Source organism: Oncorhynchus mykiss, chromosome 6 (genome assembly GCF_057628025.1).
Source record: "Oncorhynchus mykiss isolate SJ-2025 chromosome 6, ASM5762802v1, whole genome shotgun sequence".
Taxonomy (NCBI): Eukaryota; Metazoa; Chordata; class Actinopteri; order Salmoniformes; family Salmonidae; genus Oncorhynchus; species Oncorhynchus mykiss.
This window is the reverse complement of record NC_143027.1, coordinates 39,145,531-39,166,976: the sequence shown is the minus strand read 5'-3', so window position 1 is coordinate 39,166,976 and position 21,446 is coordinate 39,145,531. Positions and strand designations below refer to the sequence as shown.

General features: G+C 42.8%; 1 protein-coding gene across 8 annotated transcripts in view; it reads right to left on the bottom strand.

Annotated features, from left to right (window-relative positions):
• Positions 1-21,446, bottom strand: part of LOC110525909 (tenascin) — a 109,511-nt gene that overhangs the window by 4,572 nt on the left and 83,493 nt on the right. For 4 of the 8 annotated variants that reach the window (XM_021606412.3, XM_021606411.3, XM_021606410.3 and 1 more), the window contains exons 8-17: positions 20,932-21,117; positions 19,205-19,294; positions 18,478-18,741; positions 4,569-4,844; positions 3,059-3,181; positions 2,303-2,446; positions 1,528-1,647; positions 855-998; positions 548-678; positions 70-202 (exon numbers count right to left, since the gene is read on the bottom strand). In XM_021606412.3, the coding sequence (XP_021462087.3) occupies positions 70-202; positions 548-678; positions 855-998; positions 1,528-1,647; positions 2,303-2,446; positions 3,059-3,181; positions 4,569-4,844; positions 18,478-18,741; positions 19,205-19,294; positions 20,932-21,117 (1,611 nt within the window). The remainder of the gene's footprint in view (positions 1-69; positions 203-547; positions 679-854; positions 999-1,527; positions 1,648-2,302; positions 2,447-3,058; positions 3,182-4,568; positions 4,845-18,477; positions 18,742-19,204; positions 19,295-20,931; positions 21,118-21,446) is intronic. The other 4 variants (XM_021606413.3, XM_090237894.1, XM_090237895.1 and 1 more) reach the window with 2 other exon arrangements.

Below are 21,446 nucleotides of genomic sequence, written 5' to 3'. Positions count from 1 at the left end.
AAGGTATGTTCGGTCCGGAATCGGCAGAGCTACCACTAGACTCCAGCATCACTATGGTAACACACTCACTGGTGGTGAAGACGGTGGTGATGACTCTGCTCCTCTTGGGCCCTGCGATGGCCTGCAGTCTGACGGAGTACTCAGTGGAGGCACTCAGCTGGGCCATGTTGTAGGAGGTGGCTGTGGGGCTCAGAACAACCTCCTGGAGGAACACCACAACACCACAGTAGTCAGAATATACGCCAGAAATGCAGAATTAATAATACATTGGATTTAGATAGGACAGTGTCCATATTACCTGAAACTGTGAGACTGTGTCTGTCCTAACATAGACTCTGTAATATAATGATTTTCTAGATCCCAAATATGTATTCATCAATAGGTCAATAGACCTCTTGGACAAAACAATCATCTATTCTAGAATTGAAAGAATGCAAGGTTGTTCCACCCATAGAAATAGGTTTCAGATTCAAATAGATTCTACTGGAATAGAATAGATTATATTTCTACGGTTCCATTTCTATGGCTCCAGCAGACCACTACTTACCCGGATTGTGCCGTCAGCTGACTCGAAGCTGAGGATGTAGCCGGTGATGCCAGCGCGTGGGGCCTTCCAGGTCAACATGGCGTTCTCTGTCTGGATGTTACTGGCTGCCAGGCCCTGAGGCGCATCCACATCTAGGGGAGAGAGAGCATAGTTCAGACTGCGTACCTCTTATTTTGACCTTCTTTTTGCAGGTTCAGGTTGTCTGTTTGAAGTGGTAGGGGGTAAAAAACAACAACTGGCAGACTTGGAAGTGAGAGTTTGTGTGTGGGAGGGAATGTTCTAGGTCTTGGCCCTTTAGGCCACTCACCAGTGGTGAATTCAGTTGTGGTGACGGCGCTCTTAGCAGATGCTCTCATGGCATAGACCTTGACAGTGTAGTGGGTGGCAGGGGTCAAGGAGCTCATCTCAAACTCGACAATGTTCCCAGACACTCTCTCCATCACTGGGGAAACTACACACACAGAACACACAGATACAGTAAGAATACAGAGATAGAGACAGACAGACAGTGACAGACATTGACAGTCAGAGACAGACAGACAGACAAGGACATTCAGTGACAGTCAGAGACAGTCAGAGACAGACAGTCAGAGATTAGACAGTGACAGTCAGAGACAGACAGACAGACAGACAGACAGACAGACAGACAGACAGACAGACAGACAGACAGACAAGGACAGACAGAGACAGACATACTGTAGACAGACAGAGACAGAAACAGGCAGAGACAGACAGAGACCGTAAAGGAGAGTATCCGTACAGAGACAGTAAGGGCCCGGTCAGCATCTGTCTAAAATATTCTGCAAGGAGATTAAAGCAATCTGTCAATTTAGATCTCTTCTTAAATCCAAACAATGAAGGAACATACAACACACGCAATGGGAGGCCTAATGCCTTTTCTCCCACAATCCCTTGTAATATACTGTACAGTACATCCAGATGGTGTGTTTGTGTGTGTGTGTGTGCTTGTGATACTGTACCAGTGTCTGCAATGTAGGTGATGACATATCCGTCTACAGTGGCGATGGCAGGCTGCCAGTGGAGCAGAGCCTGAGTGTCAGTGATGTTGACTGCGGTCAGACCACGGGGCTTGTCCAGAGCTGTCACATAGAACACGCACGCACGCACGCACACGGACAAACAATATGGTTACTCTGAGCAGAACCACATCAAATACCTCCCCAAGGATAGAGACATGTTCTGTAGTTAAACGGAAACACAAAGCCTATCCACCCCCAGCCATGCTCCATCTGTGCACACTAACAGAATTCACAATGGTCTACGCGCTCAGCCTTTAGAGACGGGTTACCACCATTAGTGTTTGATGCTTTGTTTAGAAATGTTGAATGAATCCAACCATTTCTGCAGAGCGTACAAAGACATGCCTATAATTGCTGTGAGGATGTACTCTGAGTGTACAAAACATTAGGAACACCTGCTCTTTCCATGACACACTGACCAGGTGAATCCAGGTGATGCTGTGATCCCTTACCGATGTCACCTGTTAAATCCACTTCAGTCAGTTTAGATGAAGGCGGAGGATACAGCTTAAAGAAGGATTTTTAAGCCTTGAGACAATTCAGAGGGTGAATGGGCAAATATTTAACTGCATGGTGTATGGTAGTAGGTGCCAGGTGCACCGGTTTGAGTGTGTAAAGAACTGCAATACTGCTGGGTTTTTCCACGCTCAACAGAATTCCCATTTGTAACACAAATGGACACAGCCCTTGTGCTGTGAACAAGTGTGAATCTCACCTGTGGTAACGCTGCTGGAGCCTGGCTCACTCTCCTTCTGTCCCTTCACAGAAATGACGGACACCTGGTAGGTAACTCCAGGGGTCAGGTTTGGCAGCACGGTCTGAGTCTCAGTTCCACCCACTGTCACAGTCTTGGGAGCGCCTACACACACACACACACACACACACGGTCAAAAGGTCAGTCAGACGTCTGATTCTGTATACAAAGTTAGTGTCATAACACATTATAAGTGTGTTATAATGCAAGGCATTCTAAAGCATTTTGCATATGAACTTCATAGAATGTGCTCCCAAAAAGTGTTTTCATTATCATCAAGTAGTGAGGTGAAACAGTGAACCAGTAGCGAAGCAGTTGACATTGAAGTTGTGTTGACACCCTGCTTTCAAACTGCCACATCCTCTCACATAGACAGAACAGCCACTAGAGGGCAGAATGAGACTAACATAGGATTCCACAGGATAGATCAGTTCTTTTTACAGAGACTCAAAAAAAACACCTTATTTATTTTTCATTGATTAAATGAAAACGAATGCCATATGACCACAACCATACGTGTCAATGACTTACCCCTGGTTTTGCAGCCACTGTATGTACAGTATAGGTATGTATCACAGGAGGTTTGTGGCACCTTCCTTGGGGAGGACGGGCTCGTGGTCAAGGCTGGAGCGGAATGGTTTCTATGTGTTTGACGCCATCCTCCCCTTAGCAGCCTCCACTGGTATGTTTAGTATAGGTATATCTGCATGTACTCACCTCCCTGAGCAGCGACATACGTGACACGGTAGCTGTCCACTCGAGCTCTGGGGATTGCCCAGTGTACGGTGGCAGAGGTATCAGTGACTTCAGAGAAGCGGATGCCCGTGGGGGTGCCCAGCCCTGGCATAGGATAAATGATAGAGAGTACAACAAACACACAGAAGACAGGTAGCTAGTTAGCTAAAGACTCCGTGGGCAGGCTTTTAAGTGAAGAGAAATGTATACCAGATCCTAAGATATTAAATAATGCCTAGTCACATTTTTTTATAAAATAATACTGGTGTCAAATTTAAAACAAATAATTTTAACAGGAAAACACATCCCTAAAGCATTCCTAAAGATCCCATCCCTCAATACATCCGTAAAGATCATATTAAATCCCATCAATAACCCAGAAAATACACATCATTCTATTCTTTTAGTGTGAGCCGATACACCAGCATTGAGAACCACTAGTTAAAGTAGATAAAAGGAGATAGACTGAAACAAAGAGGCCAGCGCCTGTCGTAAGCACTGAGCCACAGTATCTGCGTGACAGACATGACAGGGGGAGATTAACTTGCCCCCATTGCAGACACACTAAAGTGAAACATGCGGCAGGGCCATTGGACCCGAGAGTGAAGCCATACCCCCAGAGAAGGCAGGGGACAGCAAGAGAGAGCCATCCAGACACTCAACAGACAACTTTCCCTTTACAGTTTAAAGACAATTAGACAAACCCATTTAGGGGCAAGCCAGCCAAAGACAACATTGGAGACAACTTGACAGATAGAGACAAAAAAAACGGAGCAAATCTCCTGAGCAGTTCTCTGGCTCCCGTGAATGAGAGGCCATCAGAAGCTGAGTGTGGTGTAGACAGACAGACAGACAGACAGACAGACAGACAGACAGACAGACAGACAGACAGACAGACAGACAGACAGACAGACAGACAGACAGACAGACAGACAGACAGACAGACAGACAGACAGACAGACAGACAGACAGACAGACAGACAGACAGTGTGTTGGTTCACAGACGCTGGGACTGGTTTAAGATGAGAGGACTACTGGATGATTCCTGTGGAATCACTCAAGAGTGCTGACAGACAAGACAATGACAGGACAGTGAACACTGAACAGACATGCCCAACTGGGTTGACAAACCACGATGAGGCACATCACACACAGCTGCTGACACATGACACACAAGGCAGCCCAAGCAGGTTTTAATAATTAATTTGCAAAGCTAACTGTTTATAATTCTACCAGATTGCTGCCTTGAACAAATATTATCACACAATGTTATCAGGTTAGTAAACAAAAATGGATGCAGGGATGGGCGATATTCAACACTGACCCAACGTTGACCCCATTTCCATGCTGTTGTTTTAGGAGTACACATTGAGATGTTGAGAATATACCATTTACAGTATTAAAAGAAGCTGACACGTTGTAATGAATACATTCCTAACATAATCTATCCAGTAGCCCTAGGCCATTGCTGGTGTGATGTCATACCGCGTACCTGTTTTTGCCACCACGGAAATAGAATTGGAGAGCTGTCCCGAAATGACTCCATAGAGCTCAATGTTGTACTCTGTGTCCTCAATTAGCTCAGTGAGCACTGTTGTTCTCTCCTCCCCGGGCACGACCACCTCTTGCGGAGAAGCGAGGTCGTCGCTTGTATCATTGATCATAATGACAAAACTATCAAAGAGGTCCTCTTCCGCTGACCAGGCCAGTTTACAGCTGTCTGGTGTGATGTCGGAGACCAAGAGATACTCCACGATGGGTTCAGCTTCTGGGTGATAAGGGAAGACATGTTGTTTTTGTCCCCTAGACCTCAAGAGTACTTAAATAAGTTCTTATGAAGATTACAGAAGATCAGGAAGTAAAAGTTATTCAAATCTGTGTGTACAATAGACATCACAATTAGTTATGGATCCATATCAATCTATGGATCCATATGAGTCAAACAAGAAGAGCAGGTTCACAAGATGCAATAATTAAGAGTTGTTACATACCCCATCCTGGGGGAAATTAAGAGGTTATTTCCAAGAATTATAATGATATTCATGTTGACTTTGTGTTTACTCATAATCATTGTGTCAGGCATAACTGAAGTGTTTATACCACTTAGGCATCTTAATAGGTTTTGACACAACTATACACAGGTAGAAAACCTTGTGCTTAGTGTATGTGCCTATCACATCCACCGTGGTGAGTGTGTAATGTTACAAAATTCCTGGAATTTTCAATCAATTCCATGGTTTTCCCAAGATCCCGGTTGGAGGTATCCCGGAATCAGGAATGAATTAAGCAAGAAATCCAGAGCACTCCAACCAGGATTTTATTGGAAGTTCCAGGAATTGTGCAACCCTAGGTAAGTATGACAGTAACAACATGCATTTTATCGGGGTAGATAGGTACATTGTTATTAACCAGCTAGTTTGATCAAATTCAACCCTCAGTTTATCGATGCTGTGACTGCAAAAGAACATACATGGGATTTGTGCATCAGTTCCATAATACACTGATACGAAAAGTAATCTACCTTCAGAAGAAAAGGAACATTAGACAGACTCAGCCAGAGTTTTACTAGAGTTTTAAGAGCTTGGGTGACGTCAGGGCAGATGGGTCGGTCATATACAGTGTTGTAAAAGCCAACGGTGTTAACTAGTCATTAGCAGGAGCTAATAATGGCCGAGGAAGAGTAGAGGAGCTGAGCGAGCAGGAGTCTACAGCTGTTAGAGAAAGTGCTCGGCAGAAGTCAGAGAGAGAGAGAGGTTAGACCGACTGCCTGCAATGCAGCTTACAGACAGCAGCTCATTAAACTAAAGCTGCTTCCTGGAGAAACAGAGTTACAGATGGATAGAAGGTGGCCCACAATGGTTTTAAAGTATCTCTGCTGTATATGAGAGACGGACTGCAGTAGACCTCGAAGTGGACTCAGTGCCGCCTCAGTGCCACTTGGCTAGATACAGGGACATAACTCATTAGAACACTACACCAAACGTTAGAGTCGCAAGGTCTTGAGCCAGTGTGAACCCAGAGGATTCGGCTGACGTGAAACGAGGGAACTTGTTGTGAGAAGAAGTGGTGGAAAATGAAAACCAGAGTAGACAAATCCCAGGTGCTGTCACTCTTCGTTAGGAGCGGGGCAGGCCTGCCTTAGATACAGTAGTCAGCCAGTCAGTCAGGGAAGCAGGGAGGGTGGTAGAGAGGGACATGGAGGCCCTGGTCAAAATAAGTGTACTATACAGTGGGGCAAAAAAGTGTAATTTTCATCATAGGTACACTTCAACTATGACAGACAAAATGAGAAGAAAAAAAATCCAGAAAATCACATTGTCGGACATTTAATGAATTTATTTGCACATTATGTTGGAAAATAAGTATTTGGTCAATAACAAAAGTTTATCTCAATACTTTGTTATATACCCTTTGTTGGCAATGACAGAGGTCAAACGTTTTCTGTAAGTCTTCACAAGGTTTTCACACACTGTTGCTGGTATTTTGGCCCATTCCTCCATGCAGATCTCCTCTAGAGCAGTGATGTTTTGGGGCTGTTGCTGGGCAACACAGACTTTCAACTCCCTCCAAATATTTTCTATGGGGTTCAGATCTGGAGACTGGCTAGGCCACTCCAGGACCTTGAAATGCTTCTTACGAAGCCACTCCTTTGTTGCCCGGGTGGTGTGTTTGGGATCATTGTCATGCTGAAAGACCCAGCCACGTTTAATCTTCAATGCCCTTGCTGATCGAAGGAGGTTTTCACTCAAAATCTCACGATACATGGCCCCATTCATTCTTTCCTTTACACGGATCAGTCGTCCTGGTCCCTTTGCAGAAAAACAGCCCCAAAGCATGATGTTTCCACCCCCGTGCTTCACAGTAGGTATGGTGTTCTTTGGATGCAACTCAGCATTCTTTGTCCTCCAAACACGATGAGTTGAGTTTTTACCAAAAAGTTATATTTTGGTTTCATCTGACCATATGACATTCTCACAATCTTCTTCTGGATCATCCAAATGCTCTCTAGCAAACTTCAGACAGGCCTGGACACGTCTGGCACTGCAGGATTTGAGTCCCTGGCGGCGTAGTGTGTTACTGATGGTAGGCTTTGTTACTTTGGTCCCAGCTCTCTGCAGGTCATTCACTAGGTCCTCCCGTGTGGTTCTGGAATTTTTGCTCACCGTTCTTGTGATCATTTTGACCCCACGGGGTGAGATCTTGTGTGGAGCCCCAGATCGAGGGAGATTATCAGTGGTCTTGTATGTCTTCCATTTCCTAATATTTGCTCCCACAGTTGATTTCTTCAAACCAAGCTGCTTACCTATTGCAGATTCAGTCTTCAATTTAGTTTCTGGTGTCCTGACAGCTTTTTGGTCTTGGCCATAGTGGAGTTTGGAGTATGACTGTTTGAGGTTATGGACAGGTGTCTTTTATGCTGATAACAAGTTCAAACAGGTGCCATTAATACAGGTAACGAGTGGAGGACAGAGGAGCCTCTTAAAGAAGAAGTTACAGGTCTGTGAGAGCCAGAAATCTTGCTTGTTTGTAGGTGACCAAATACTTATTTTTCCACCATAATTTGCAAATAAATTCATAAAAATTTACAATGTGATTTTCTGGATTTTTTTTCTTCTCATTTTGTCTGTCATAGTTGAAGTGTACCTATGATGAAAATTACAGGCCTCTCTCATCTTTTTAAGTCGGAGAACTTGCACAATTGGTGGCTGACTAAATACTTTTTTGCCCCACTGTATATGGGGTGGCAGGTAGCCTAGTGGTGAGAGCGTTGGACTAGTAAGGTTGCAAGATCGAATCCCCCGAGCTGACAAGGTAAAAATCTGTCGTTCTGCCCCTGAACAAGGCAGTTAACCCACTGTTCCTACACCGTCATTGAAAATAAGAATTTTTTATTAACTGACTTGCCTAGTTAAATAAAGGTTAAATAAAATATAGGGAATAGTGGGAATAGCCATAGGAGTGCACAACCTAGGAGTGCAAACATTTGTTTCTCGACTTCTTTCAGAAGTGAACATACATACATTACACAAACTAATCAATCAATGGAGACAGACTGACAGTGTTTGTATGGATACTTCATAGTGTTGTAAATGGATTATGTTTAGGCTAATGTCAATCAGCGCTGTCTGAAGAAAACATGGTAGCTCCAAAACAGAAACTTTTCAGTAAATGGGGAAAAAAAACAGCCATATTTTCCCTTTAACTAACATACAATTACGAAACTGGTTTCTGGGGCTGGTTTCTCTTCAGATCATTAGCATGCAGACAATGGGCTTCAGAGCAGACTTGAATATGTGCCACATTGAGCCATGGTCCCAGCAAGCCGCAACAGTCCCTGGCACCCCAACACCAGGCGCCAGGCTCCTGGCCACAGTGTCAATGTGAGCATGAGAATGAGGAGCAGAGGGTCTGGGAGCGGAGCAAAGCGGTCTGAGTCGAGGGATGGAGGGAGAACTGGGGGTGCATACAGAACAGAGCCTTCACAGAATGAAACAAAAGCTCCTCAGGGACTTGAAGAAACCACTGACTCTCCATCTATCCATTTGCTGAATCATCATTATCTGGGAACAGCTGAACTATCATGTGCTTTTGATGTTTACTAACAATGATACAATACCCGTATTGTTTATACTGCGAGTATGCAATGGAAAAACTTCCCTTTGTCAAAATAAAGAATCATTTAAAATTCGCTTTGAAAAGATCATTTCAAATATATCCCTTTTAAAGTGACCAAATAAGTAGATGAGAGACAACTAATTTGACGTCGTTTTTTTGTTAGCAGGTGAGATGCAAGACAGAAAGCGAGACCTGAACAGAACAAAGCTATGTGTGTGTGCAGCCTGGTCTTTATGTGAGTGTTTCTGTAGAGTGGGTGGTAGCAGGGGTCTCTATGTGAGTGTTTTTGTAGAGTGGGTGGTACCAGGGGTCTCTATGTGAGTGTTGTTGTAGAGTGGATGGTACCAGGGGTCTCTATGTGAGTGTTTTTGTAGAGTGGGTGGTACCAGGGGTCTCTATGTGAGTGTTTTTGTAGAGTGGGTGGTACCAGGGGTCTCTATGTGAGTGTTGTTGTAGAGTGGATGGTACCAGGGGTCTCTATGTGAGTGTTTTTGTAGAGTGGGTGGGGTTAGGGGTCTCTATGTGAGTGTTGTTGTAGAGTGGGTGGTACCAGGGGTCTCTATGTGAGTGTTGTTGTAGAGTGGGTGGTACCAGGGGTCTCTATGTGAGTGTTGTTGTAGAATGGGTGGTACCAGGGGTCTCTATGTGAGTGTTGTTGTAGAGTGGATGGTACCATGGGTCTCTATGTGAGTGTTTTTGTAGAGGGGTGGGGTTAGGGGTCTCTATGTGAGTGTTGTTGTAGAGTGGGTGGTACCAGGAGGCTCTATGTGAGTGTTGTTGTAGAGTGGGTGGTACCAGGGGTCTCTATGTGAGTGTTGTTGTAGAGTGGGTGGTACCAGGGGGCTCTATGTGAGTGTTGTTGTAGAGTGGGTGGTACCAGGGGGCTAACTGATCTGAAATGACAGGTATTATTCTCTCCATGACAGCAGAAGTATGCAGAGGCCAGGTTCATCCATGTACTCTATGCTGTAAAACAGATGGCTGTAACCAAACTGAAACCCAACTTAAATCCCAACGGAAAATAGATTACCACATTGAACAACACTCAAAAGAAAGATTTGGTTGGGCGTCACCCCTACCTTGCTGGCAAAACATTTTAGTGGCACCCGTCCAGAACATTTTGAAGTTGAAAAGTTAATTTCTTACAATTCTACACATTTTGCTATGGGTATACATTTTGCCACGTGGCGGAGAGAAAATGTTGCACATTTAGAACTAATTTCATGCAACTCTACTAGTTTTGCCACTGCATACAAATACTTATTATTACTTATGGTAACTACTGCTTAACTTCTTAGCCCACTGACAGTTTAGAAATGGTTCAGGTGCTTTTTATCTCATGGCACGTCCTGACAGGCAGATAGTGTGCTAAGGGTGGATCAACGATTGATTCACCGAAGGCCATGCCAGGCCTCATGTGAACTGAATCATATTTGTCTGGGAGGGGTGGTTCTATACCGTGGACGGTTGGTTTCAAAACATATTTTACAGTCAGTGCATCAAAGTGAGGGAAACACACAATGTGGGAAGAGGTATTGTTAGGTGATAATGGGTTATGGGAGAGGCATGATTTGAGTGGCAAGAGGTTAAAACGTGTGTTTTTTTTTTGTATTGTGAGGTCGGGCATTAGAGAGGTTGGGCACTGATGATGGGTGATTAGGCCTGGCTCTCAGGTGGCTTTTCAATTCATTCCAAAGTTCTTCGATGGGGTTGAGGTCAGGGCTCTGTGTAGACCAGTCAAGTTCTTCAAATTTGACGAACTGACTTGTTTGAAAGGTGGCATCCTATGACGGTTCCACGTTGAAAGTCAGTAGAATAGCTCGGGCCATTCTACTGCCAATGTCTGTCTATGGAGATTGCATGGCTGTGTGCTCGGTTTTATACATCTGTCAGCAACGGGTGTAGCTGAAATAGCAGAGGCCTCTAATTTGAAGGGGTTTCCAAATACTTTTGGTCATGCAGTATATTTTCTGTGTCCCAAATGTCACCCTATTCCAGAACCCTATCGGCCCTGGTCAAAGGTAGTGCACTATATACAGTTGAAGTCGGAAGTTTACATACACTTAGGTTGGAGTCATTTAAAACTAGTTTTTCAACCACTCCACAAATTTCTTGTTAACAAACTATAGTTTTGGCAAGTCGGTTAGGACATTTACTTTGTTTACGTACACTAAGTTGACTGTGCCTTCAAACAGCTTGGAAAATTCCAGAAAATTATGTCATGGCTTTAGAAGCTTCTGATAGGCTAAATGACATCCTTTGAGTCAATCGGAGATGTACATTTGGATGTATTTCAAGGCCTACCTTCAAACTCAGTGCCTCATTGCTTGACATCATGGGAAAAATCAAAAGTAATTAGCCAAGACCTCATAAAGAAAATTATAGACCTCCACAAGTCTGGTTCATTCTTGGGAGCAATTTCCGAATGCCTGGAGGTACAAATCAATCCCAGAACAACAGCAAAGGACCTTGTGAAGATGCTGGAGGAAACAGGTACTAAAGTATTTATATCCACAGTAAAACGAGTCCTATATCGACATACCCTGAAAGGCTTCTCAGCAAGGAAGAAGCCACTGCTCCAAAACCACCATAAAAAAGCCAGACTACGGTTTGCAACTGCACATGGGGACAAAGATTGTACTTTTTGGAGAAATGTCCTCTGGTCTGATGAAACAAAAATAGAACTGTTTGGTCATAATGACCATCGTTATGTTTGGAGGAAAAAGGGGGAGGCTTGCAAGCCGAAAAACACCATCCCAACTGTGAAGCACGAGGGTGGCAGCATCATGTTGTGGGGGTGCTTTGCTGCAGTAGGGACTGGTGCACTTCACAAAATAGATGGCATCATGAGGATGGAAAATTATGTGGATAAATCGAAGCAACATCTCAAGACATCAGTTAAGACACAAGTTAAAGCTTGGTCGCAAATGGGTCTTCCAAATAGACAATGACCATAGCATACTTCCAAAGTTGTGGCAAAATGGCTTAAGGACAACAAAGTCAAGGTATTGGAGTGGCCATCACAAAGCCCTGACGTCAATCCTATAGAACATTTGTGGGCAGAACTGCAAAAGCGTGTGCGAGCAAGGAGGCCTACAAAACTGACTCAGTTACACCAGCTCTGTCAGGAGGAATGGGCCAAAATTCACCCAACTTATTGTGGAGTGCTTGTAAAAGGCTACCTGAAACGTTTCACCCAAGTTAAACAATTTAAAGGCAATGCTACCAAATACCAACTTCTGAGCCACTGGGAATGTGTTGAAAGAAATACAAGCTGAAATAAATCACTCTCTACTATTATTGTTACATTTCACATTCTTAAAATAAAGTGGTGATCCTAACTGACCTGAAACAGGGGATTTTGACTCGGATTAAATGTCAGGAATTGTGAAAAACTGAGTTTAAATGTATTTGGCTAAGGTGCTTTTACTGTGCCATTTGGGATTATTGTCTCTCCTCCCATTTTCAGTCATCAGAAGCAACTGTGGCAGGGTCTCAGGTTTGGCCTTTAGCACATGCAGATGGATATGTGATGGGATGAATAAAATAACTTATTGTCAAGACGAGATAATCTCAAAAACATGCAGGACAGGCACTTTGTGCTCCATTTGGAGGAGAAATTGTCATGCAACATTTTTATATCAAAATAGTATCAACAGGGCCTCCCGAGTGGCGCAGTGGTCTATTGCACTGTATCGCAGTGCTAGCTGTGCCACTAGAGATTTTGGGTTCAAGTCCAGGCTCTGTTGCAGCCGGCTGCGACCGGGAGACTCATGGGGCGGCGCAAAATTGACCCAGCGTCGTCCGGGTTAAGGGAGGGTTTGGCTGGCAGGGACGTCCTTTTCCCATCATGCCCTAGCAACTCCTGTGGCAGGCCGGGTGCAGTGCACGCTGACACGGTCGCCAGGTGCACAGTGTTTCCTCCAACACATTGGTGCGGCTGGCTTCTGTGTTAAGTGGGCATTGTGTGAAGAAACACCACGGCTTGGTTGGGTTGTATTTCGGGGAGGACGCACGGCTCTCCACCTTCGCCTCTCCCGAGTCCTTATGGGAGTTGCAGCGATGAGACAGGACTGTAACTACCAATTGGATACCATGAAATTGAGGAGAAAACAGGGTAAAATATTTTTTTTTTATCAAACATCAAAACTTATTTAAAATTCAACAACATTTCCGGTCTTGTTCCTGGAACTTAGGTTTCAGAGGAGGAAGGGGAAGACCATACTCCTCAGTGAATTTCATCAAAATAAACTTTAAAAACTACAAATTATTTTAGGTAAAACTATACTAAATATATTCGCGTCACCAAATAATTGATTAAAACACACTGCTTGACAATGAAGGTCTACAGTAGCCTCAGCAACACTCTGCAGGGTAGCACCATGGTTTAGCCGGAGGACAGCTAGCTTCTTTCCTGCTCTGGGTACATTGAATTCAATACAAATCCTAGGAGGCACATGGTTCTCACCCCCTTCCATAGACTTACATAGTAATTATGACAAATTCTGGAGGACATTCTCCAACCTATCAGAGCTCTTGCAACATTTACTGGCATGTTGTCCAGGATCAGAGAATTAATCTAGTCCTGAAAGTATAAGCTACAGCTAGCTAGCACTGCAGTGCATAAAATGTGGTGAGTAGTTGATTTAAATTGAGAGAAAGACAATAGTTGAACAGTTTTGAACAAATCATTTTTTTACAAAATGAAGGAGAAGCAAGAGAGAGAGAAAGAGATTTTGATTGTATTTGTTTTTTAAACTTTCACTTAGCTAGAGAATGCAGCTACCTAGTTTAGCCTACTCAAATACATGGCTCAAAAAGAGAGGATTGCTATGTTAGCTAGCTGGCTACTGCTGTCCAACACTGGAACTCTTCCAAGTCAAGGTAAGCTTTTGGGTTCATTAAATTATTGTAACTGCTAAACTTCTTTCTGACTGTACACTGTACTGCATGATTGTAGCAGGTTTACTAACATATTAGTTCTAGTTAGTTCTAATATGTTGACTATGACATGATAAAGGTGTAGTCTGCGTGTAGTGGTTAGCAGTCATGATATGAAAGTTTGGCTTGGAAAGGTTTTTTCGCCTGGTCACAGACAGCTGATGTGTTGTGCACTGAAGTCCACAAGTGAAGGTAAAAGATGAGAGGAGGAGAGCGCATAGATAGTTGTGAGAAGTAATCAGATAAACAAAGAGCATGTTGTTTTTATGTGGCTGTTATGAAAGTGAACTGTGTTTGTTTCTTAAACGGAAGCAAACTGAGTCGAAAAGGGGATAAACATAGCGGAATTTGGATGTCGCTTAAGGCAGCCCCCCGCACCTCTCTGATTCAGAGGGGTTGGGTTAAATGTGGAAGGCACATTTATGTTGAATGCATTCAGTTGTACAACTGACTAGGTATCCCCCTTTTCCTAATTTGTCCAAAATAAACTATAATTTGCAACTGTTGGACTAATGATTACACCCTAGATCAGCTAGATGCTGGCAAGAATGTGCAAGGCGGTATTGAATGCGTCACTGTCTGTCTCCTCAATTGATTACTCAAAATTCTCTCGGCCTGTGTTCACCTACACTGTAAACTTTCATTCATAGGCTAGGTTTCGCACATTGACTCTGTACCGGTACCACCTGTATATAGCCTCGCTACTGTTATTTTCACTGTCATTTTACTGTTTTTTTTTATTTCTTTACTTATCTATTGTTTACCTAATACCTATTTTTTACTTAAATTTCGCTGTTGGTTGGGACTTGTAAGTAAGCATTTCACTGTAAGGTCTACTACACCTGTTGTATTCTGTGCACGTGACAAATAAACTTTGAATTTATTTGATGGATACAGGGACAATTTTAGAATCATGTAGTAGCCTAAAACAGAGATTCTTAAGCTTTTTCAGCTCAAGACCCAAAATGAGAAATGTTCTGTCCTTGAACGACCGAAATGAATAAGAAATAGTGTGTCATAATAAATGTTTACTCATAACTCGCGACCCACCGCTCACATCGGTGGCGTTCAGGGCCATTTAAGATGAGGCAGGATGTTGTTTTTTTCATGAGCATGGCCTTATTTCTGTTACAGCATATTGGATGACTCTCATTCATATTCCATTCACCCAGTTCAATGTAACAGCGATAGGTTTAGGCTACTATATGATACACAACTTTTCCCTATACCCATCATGAGGTTGCTACAACCTAGCCTATGAATGAAAGTTTATAAGTTTATAAAGTTTATAGGTGCACACAGGTCGAGAGACAAATTTGAGGTGACAGAGAGTGACACATGGACTGACAGAGACATTGAATACCGCCTTGCACACTCTTGCCTGCATCTAGCTGATATAGTTTTTCAATAGAATCGGTGGAATGAATACACCCCTGATCACGTGTAAACACAGTTCACTTTCATAGCAGCCATGTTGTATTTCTTCTCATGCGCTCTCCTTCGCTCACCTCTTCCCTTCACTTGTGGACTTCCATGCACAACAAGTTAGCTGTATGTGACCAGGCGAAAAAACCTTTCCAAGCCAAACCGCATCACACAGCCTACATCGTTGTCACCATATTTGCTAAAGTAACAACAAAGATATGTATAACTAAACTCACTGTTCTATCTGTGGTAGCATCATAGTCAGCATAGCTGATAGAACTAACGCGTTAGTAAACCCGCTACAATCATGCAGTAACGTTACAGTGTACAGTCATTAAGCAGTTACACCGGCGGGCCCCGGAGGCAATATATTAGTAAACCAAAAGCTTACCTTTAATTGGAAGAGTTCCAGTGTTGTGTTGGAAAGTCATAGCCAGCTAGCTAAAATGTAATTCCTCTGTTTGAGCAGGGTGTTTCAGTAGGCTAGCTGCATTTGCTAGCTAAGTAAGTGAAATAGAAAGTGAAAAAAATAACTCTCTCTCTCTGTTTTTCTCTTGTCTCTCCTTCATTTTGGAAGAAATTAATTTGTTCAAAACTATTCGACAATTACCTCTATCTCTCTTTGAATCAACAACTCACCACATTTTATACACTGCAGTGCTATCTAGCTGTATTTTATGCTTTCAGTACTAGATTAATTCTCTGATCCTTTGATTGGGTGGACAAAATGTGAGTTCATGCTGCAAGAGCTCTGATAGGTTAGAGGACGTCAAAGCATCCCGGAGGACTTGTGAGGCGTCTGTTTCTCAAACTAGACTCTAATGTACTTGTCCTCTTGCTCAGTTGTGGACCGGGGCTTCCCACTCCTCTTTCTAATCTGGTTAGAAACAGTTTGCCCTGTTCTGTGAAGGGAGTAGTACACAGCGTTGTACGAGATCTTCAGTTTCTTGGCAATTTCACGCATGGAATAGCCTTCATTTCTCAGAACAAGAATAGACTGACAGGTTTCAGAAGAAAGTTATTTGTTTCCGGCCATTTTGAGCCTGTAATCATAAACAGGTGCATGTTCATTAATTGTTTATGGTTCATTGAACAAGCCTGGGAAACAGTGTTTAACCCTTTACAGTGAAGATCTGTGAAGTTATTTGGATTTTTACAAATTATCTTTGAAAGACAAGGTCCTGAAAAAGGCATGTTTCTTTTTTTGCTGAGTTTATATATATATATTTATATGTGTTTTTGTATATTTTGTATAGTTTTATCTGTTTACAAATGTAAAAAAAAAATGTATTCACTGAGGAGGATGATCCTCCCCTTCCTCCTCTGAGGAGCCTCCACTGGCTCACATGCTCAGGTCCCACCTTGGGTCCCAAACCATAGTTTAAGAAACCCTGGCCTAAACCTGTCAATGGAATAGAGAGGGTTATGTACAGCAGAATCTTAATAAGGCTTTAATAAGGCTTTGTTTGCAATCTAGGGTTATACGTCATAGTCTGTATGGTGTGTACAGGGCATGAAAGCCAATACATGCTGATGTGTTTATTCTATTATTCCAATCCGGTTATTGGCTCCTTTGACTATTGCTCAAGATATGATCAATCAAACAGTTCTCTCTCATTGTGCCTGAGTCTCCCGTTTACACAAAGGCTCCCCACAACTCGGTGAGTCCCTGAATTTGCAGATTAGCCTAAATGATGGTTAAACTGCAGGTTTATTGTCTCCTGATCTTCCTGTACATTTCTGACTGCTGGACGGTACTTTCAATTTACCGGGACATTTATTATATTACTGGCTCAGCATTTGAAAAAGCCTCAAAATTCAGAACCGCTGTCCCTGAGCGTTTTTTCCCGCCAGAGGTATGTGTTTCTTATTTGTCTCCAAACACTTGAACTCAGATTCTTGTAATCCTTTCAATGCCTGATGATTGTCAAACACAAGTACAAGTAAGGCCCAGACCTGGGGGGGGGGGCAACACCCCCCCTTGTCCAATCCCTTTATATCCCTGCTAACATGCAGCATGCTTAGTGTTTGCATTACCCATCTGGAGACGATAAAACAGTCGGAGGAACGAATGCTGTATGCGGATTAGAGGAGTGTTAATTTCGGAGACACAATGTTTTTGCAGGGGCTCCCGCATGTGTCTTTTTATCTGACAGACCCACAGTTCATCGTAGTCAAATCACAGAAAAAAACACAGGGGAATGGGCTCACTCCAACAATTATCACATGAATGAGCTTTGTATGGAGCACACACAACACTGCCTCCATTCTGCACCTTGGCAGCATGGGACACAGATTCAACAAAATAAAGTTATTCTGAACCATCCCAGCGTTTTCCATCCCAGCGTTTTCAATTTTGCCCATAGCCATACACATTACTGGCTACCCTGTTACATAACTGGAGGACTTTCTTCTCAAATGTTTGCTTTGGAAGCACCCTGACCACTGGGGCTAGCAACAAAAAAAAATCACAATCATCTTTTTCTTTTTCTTTCCTTAGTTTCAGTCAAATAAGTTAAATAAACCCACATTCAGTTAAATGAAAGGCTTGAGGGGGGAAACAGAGACAGACAGAAAAGTGGTAACAATGAATTCAATTCATTGCCTAGGTTTGGCTGCAGGCCTCGAGAGCAAAACTGAATCTTTGGTTAATGAGAAAAGGGCTGGGGTCCTACAGTACGAAAGCCTGCAGTACAAAACCATATGATAAAAAACCCTACAGCACCAAACCTCACTAAACACAGCCCAAACTCATTTTCACAGAATAAAAAAAAAAAACTTTCTTCCATACCCCTACTATACAGCATCAACATGAATGATGGACAGTGTAAATCCCTCCTATAGCTTTTTAAGATACAGTAAGAGATTGTTGATAGTTAATATACCTGGAAGATGAATAGGGGTAGTGCTAAGGTATAGCCTAACATAGTTATTTTCTAAAACTCATCATGTGAAGAGATGTAGCCTAGTCGTCCAGTATGTTTGTGCTTTAGCCAATGAAGATAGAGTTAGGTCAGATACTGTACATACAGTCTGGAACCAGGCTAGGAGAGGTGTACTGTTAGCCTGGTTCCAGATTAGTTTGTGCTCTTGCCAACTCGTCATTGTCAAGACAGTTATTGTCAATTAAATTGAAGTTTTGGCTTGACAATTACAGTACTGTTTACACTGACCTGTGGCTCGTATACATACTGTACATTCTGAGACCATAAAAAGATATGTATGGGACCAGGTTTGGAGAGGTTCTGTCCACACTGACCTGTGGCTACTGCAGTATGGGACCATATACTGTAAATAGAATGAGGGGACACTCAATATGGTCGCCAGTCCTCCCATTATGGCATAACTGACCTGAATGGGCATACCTGCTCTATTCATTCTAATTCTATGTATGGGACAAGGCTTGAGTCTTCACAGACCTGTTGCTGCTGTGATGGTTGCGGTGCCACTCTGCTTGTGTCCCCTCTCAGCGGTCAGGGTTATAGTGTACAGCATGCCAGGCGTCAGGTTCCTCAGGGTGTACTTGATGTCATTGGAGAAGGGGGTCAACTCAGCCCTGTACCCGTCGGCTGACACATATAGCAACTTGTACTTGTCGATCTTAGCCACCGGCTTCTGCCACACCAGCACCAACTGAGTCTCAGTGGAAGACTCCACCTCAAGGTTTTTAGGCGCATCCAATGCTGAAGATTAGAATAAAGAAGGAGAATATAGAACAAATAATATGAAATATAGAAAGAGAATATAGAACATAGAAGGATAATATAGAACAAATAATATGAAATATAGAAAGAGAATATAGAACATAGAAGGATAATATAGAACAAATAATATGAAATATAGAAAGAGAATATAGAACATAGAATGATAATATAGAACAAAGAATATGAAATAGACAAAGAATATAGAATACATGATATAGAAGGAGAATATAGAACATAGAATAGGAAATATAGAAGGAGTATTTCAGGCTAACAAGACTAGGATGTCTGACTGTAGTGCAAGACAAGTGGAGAAAACTATTTGTGGATTGTAGGAGGTAAATAGTTGAATGGGAATTATAATTAGTAGATTCCTACTACTATCCATGACAGTAAACAACACAATGTATTTATTTACAATACAGTAAAAGTGAATAGATCTCACCTGTAACGGCATTGGTGGTGGAAGGAAGGCTCTCGCGCTCGCTCTTCACGGCAGTCACTCCCATCCCATACTCTGTCCCAGGTCTCAGGCCTACACAACACACAGACAAATAACACGTATTGTACCAGATGTGTGCAAACAGAGTATGAGGAACATATTTTTGTTGTATTGACCAATGATCAGGTTTTGATCTATGAAAATAGTGTAATAGAAAAACACTCAGCTGTTTGCGGCTAATAGCTTCGACAACAATAAAAAAGACTCAAGCACTTCAAGGTCTTAATTGCCTAAAAGAGATTCAAGCATAATTGGGTTTCAGCCTCTTCATCCTGGAACCTGTATTTGGAACCTCTATTTGCACTGATGGCTCTAGAAGAGGCTCTCTATGGGCCAGAAACAACATTTGCTGTGATATAAGAGGCTTTTGAGATCGCTGTGTGTGGTGCAATTAACAGCCCTCAGTCCAACTGCCCTTATTTCCTTTATTAACTCCCACAGAGGTCACTAGGCAGCCAAGCACCAGGAGTCTTGCAGCATGAAATTACATCTAATGCAGAGGAAACTCATTATCAATAAAATCACAAGCGTGAAGGCAATTACAGATAATAACTGTGTGAAAAAAGTGCTGAGGTGTGTGAGGATCAGAGAGGAGCGGAGGGGGACGTCAGTCAGCTAAATAGAAACACTGGGTTTGTCCCAAATGGCACCCTATTCCCTACAGAGTGCACTTTTATTTTGAGTAGTGCACTATGCAGGGAGTAAAACGCTATGTAGATAATGGAATGCCGTTTGGAATGCACACACTGCCTTATATACAGGGGATGGGCCTCCCAAGGACAAAGAATGGGCCTCAGACAAAGACACAATTACTGGTTTGGAATATTTTTTCTTTTTTTCACAGGTAGGGAGCCTAATCCTTCAATGCAGTGGCACATGGTTTAGAAAAACACGTCCGTCCGCCCACCTCAAAGCATGGTGCATTCTGGGAGCCGATGCATGTGGATGAAAAAAGGCCCTCCCTGCTTTTCTTGTTTGACCAGGATGGAGCTCACATGGAATAACACTGTTGCTTGTTTCAATTTAAAGCCCGAATGCACTCTCCTTTTAGCTGTTTTCTAATAAATTGGGGGGCTTTTGTGACCGGGCAAACGTTTCACGAGACAAAAACAAAGCAGGCCATTTGGAAATACTGTAAGTGCATTGAATATAATGCAGAACATTTTTGAAAGAGGACCACAAACGCAGAGCGCCGCCGCCGTTTACATTGAAAAACAATATCTATTAATTTACACAAAGATAGCATGGTTGTTTTAAAGCTGTTATCACATTGAAAGAAATCCTTTTTTCTTAAAGAGTTAATGAGTTAATGTAAACTCAAAGAAAACAAAAGTATCTAAAAAACTGAAACTGTACCAGAAGCACAGTTCACTTCCTCACTTCCTGTAGAGTTGGAAACGAGACTAGCACCACCACAGCATCCTGTAACTCTGGACTAGTGGGAGGGGTTCTGTCTTACCAAAGGGAAAGGAACACCGCCACAACCTTGCTCTCCAACAAAGCCGATTTGAACTGAGGAGCTAACTGAAGTGAAGAGGAAGTTGTCTGGAAGAGAAACTCTTGGAGGGCAGTTGAAGTAGATCAAAATAACATCTTTATTGATATAACTAACGCATTTGAGCCCTCTGCCTTCGCCAGGGTTTTACAGATATTCAAATGAGATTACTTACCACTGATCTTGGCCTGGGTGGTGTCCATGGGTCCTGTAGGGAACAGCAGCTCCCCGTGGTCTCCTCCAGAGAGGGGGCCGTATTTGATGCGGTAGTTGTCTACTTTAGCCTGGCTGTTCTTCCACTCCAGAGTGATGCTCTCGTCAGTCAGCTCTACCGCCTGCAGATCCCGCGGGGCATCCAGGTCTGGAACACATCCAGTCACAGATCAGTCGGAGTGGGAACAGACCACCACTTTTTTTTTTAACAGAATTTTGCATCCCTAGTGCTGTATGAAATGCTTGTTCCAGGTTCCTTGGCTGCATCCCAAATGGAACCTGGAACCAAATATTCCCTATATAGCAGGATTGGGGTCCAATTCCACAAATTCAATTCTAATTCTATTCCATCCCTGTAAATTCCATTTAATTCAATTATTTGAATTCTGAGATAATTCAATTCCTTTCCAATGTTAGGTAATTCCAATAATTCATTCCCCGATTCAATATTATCCCCAGAACTTCTACAAATTCAAA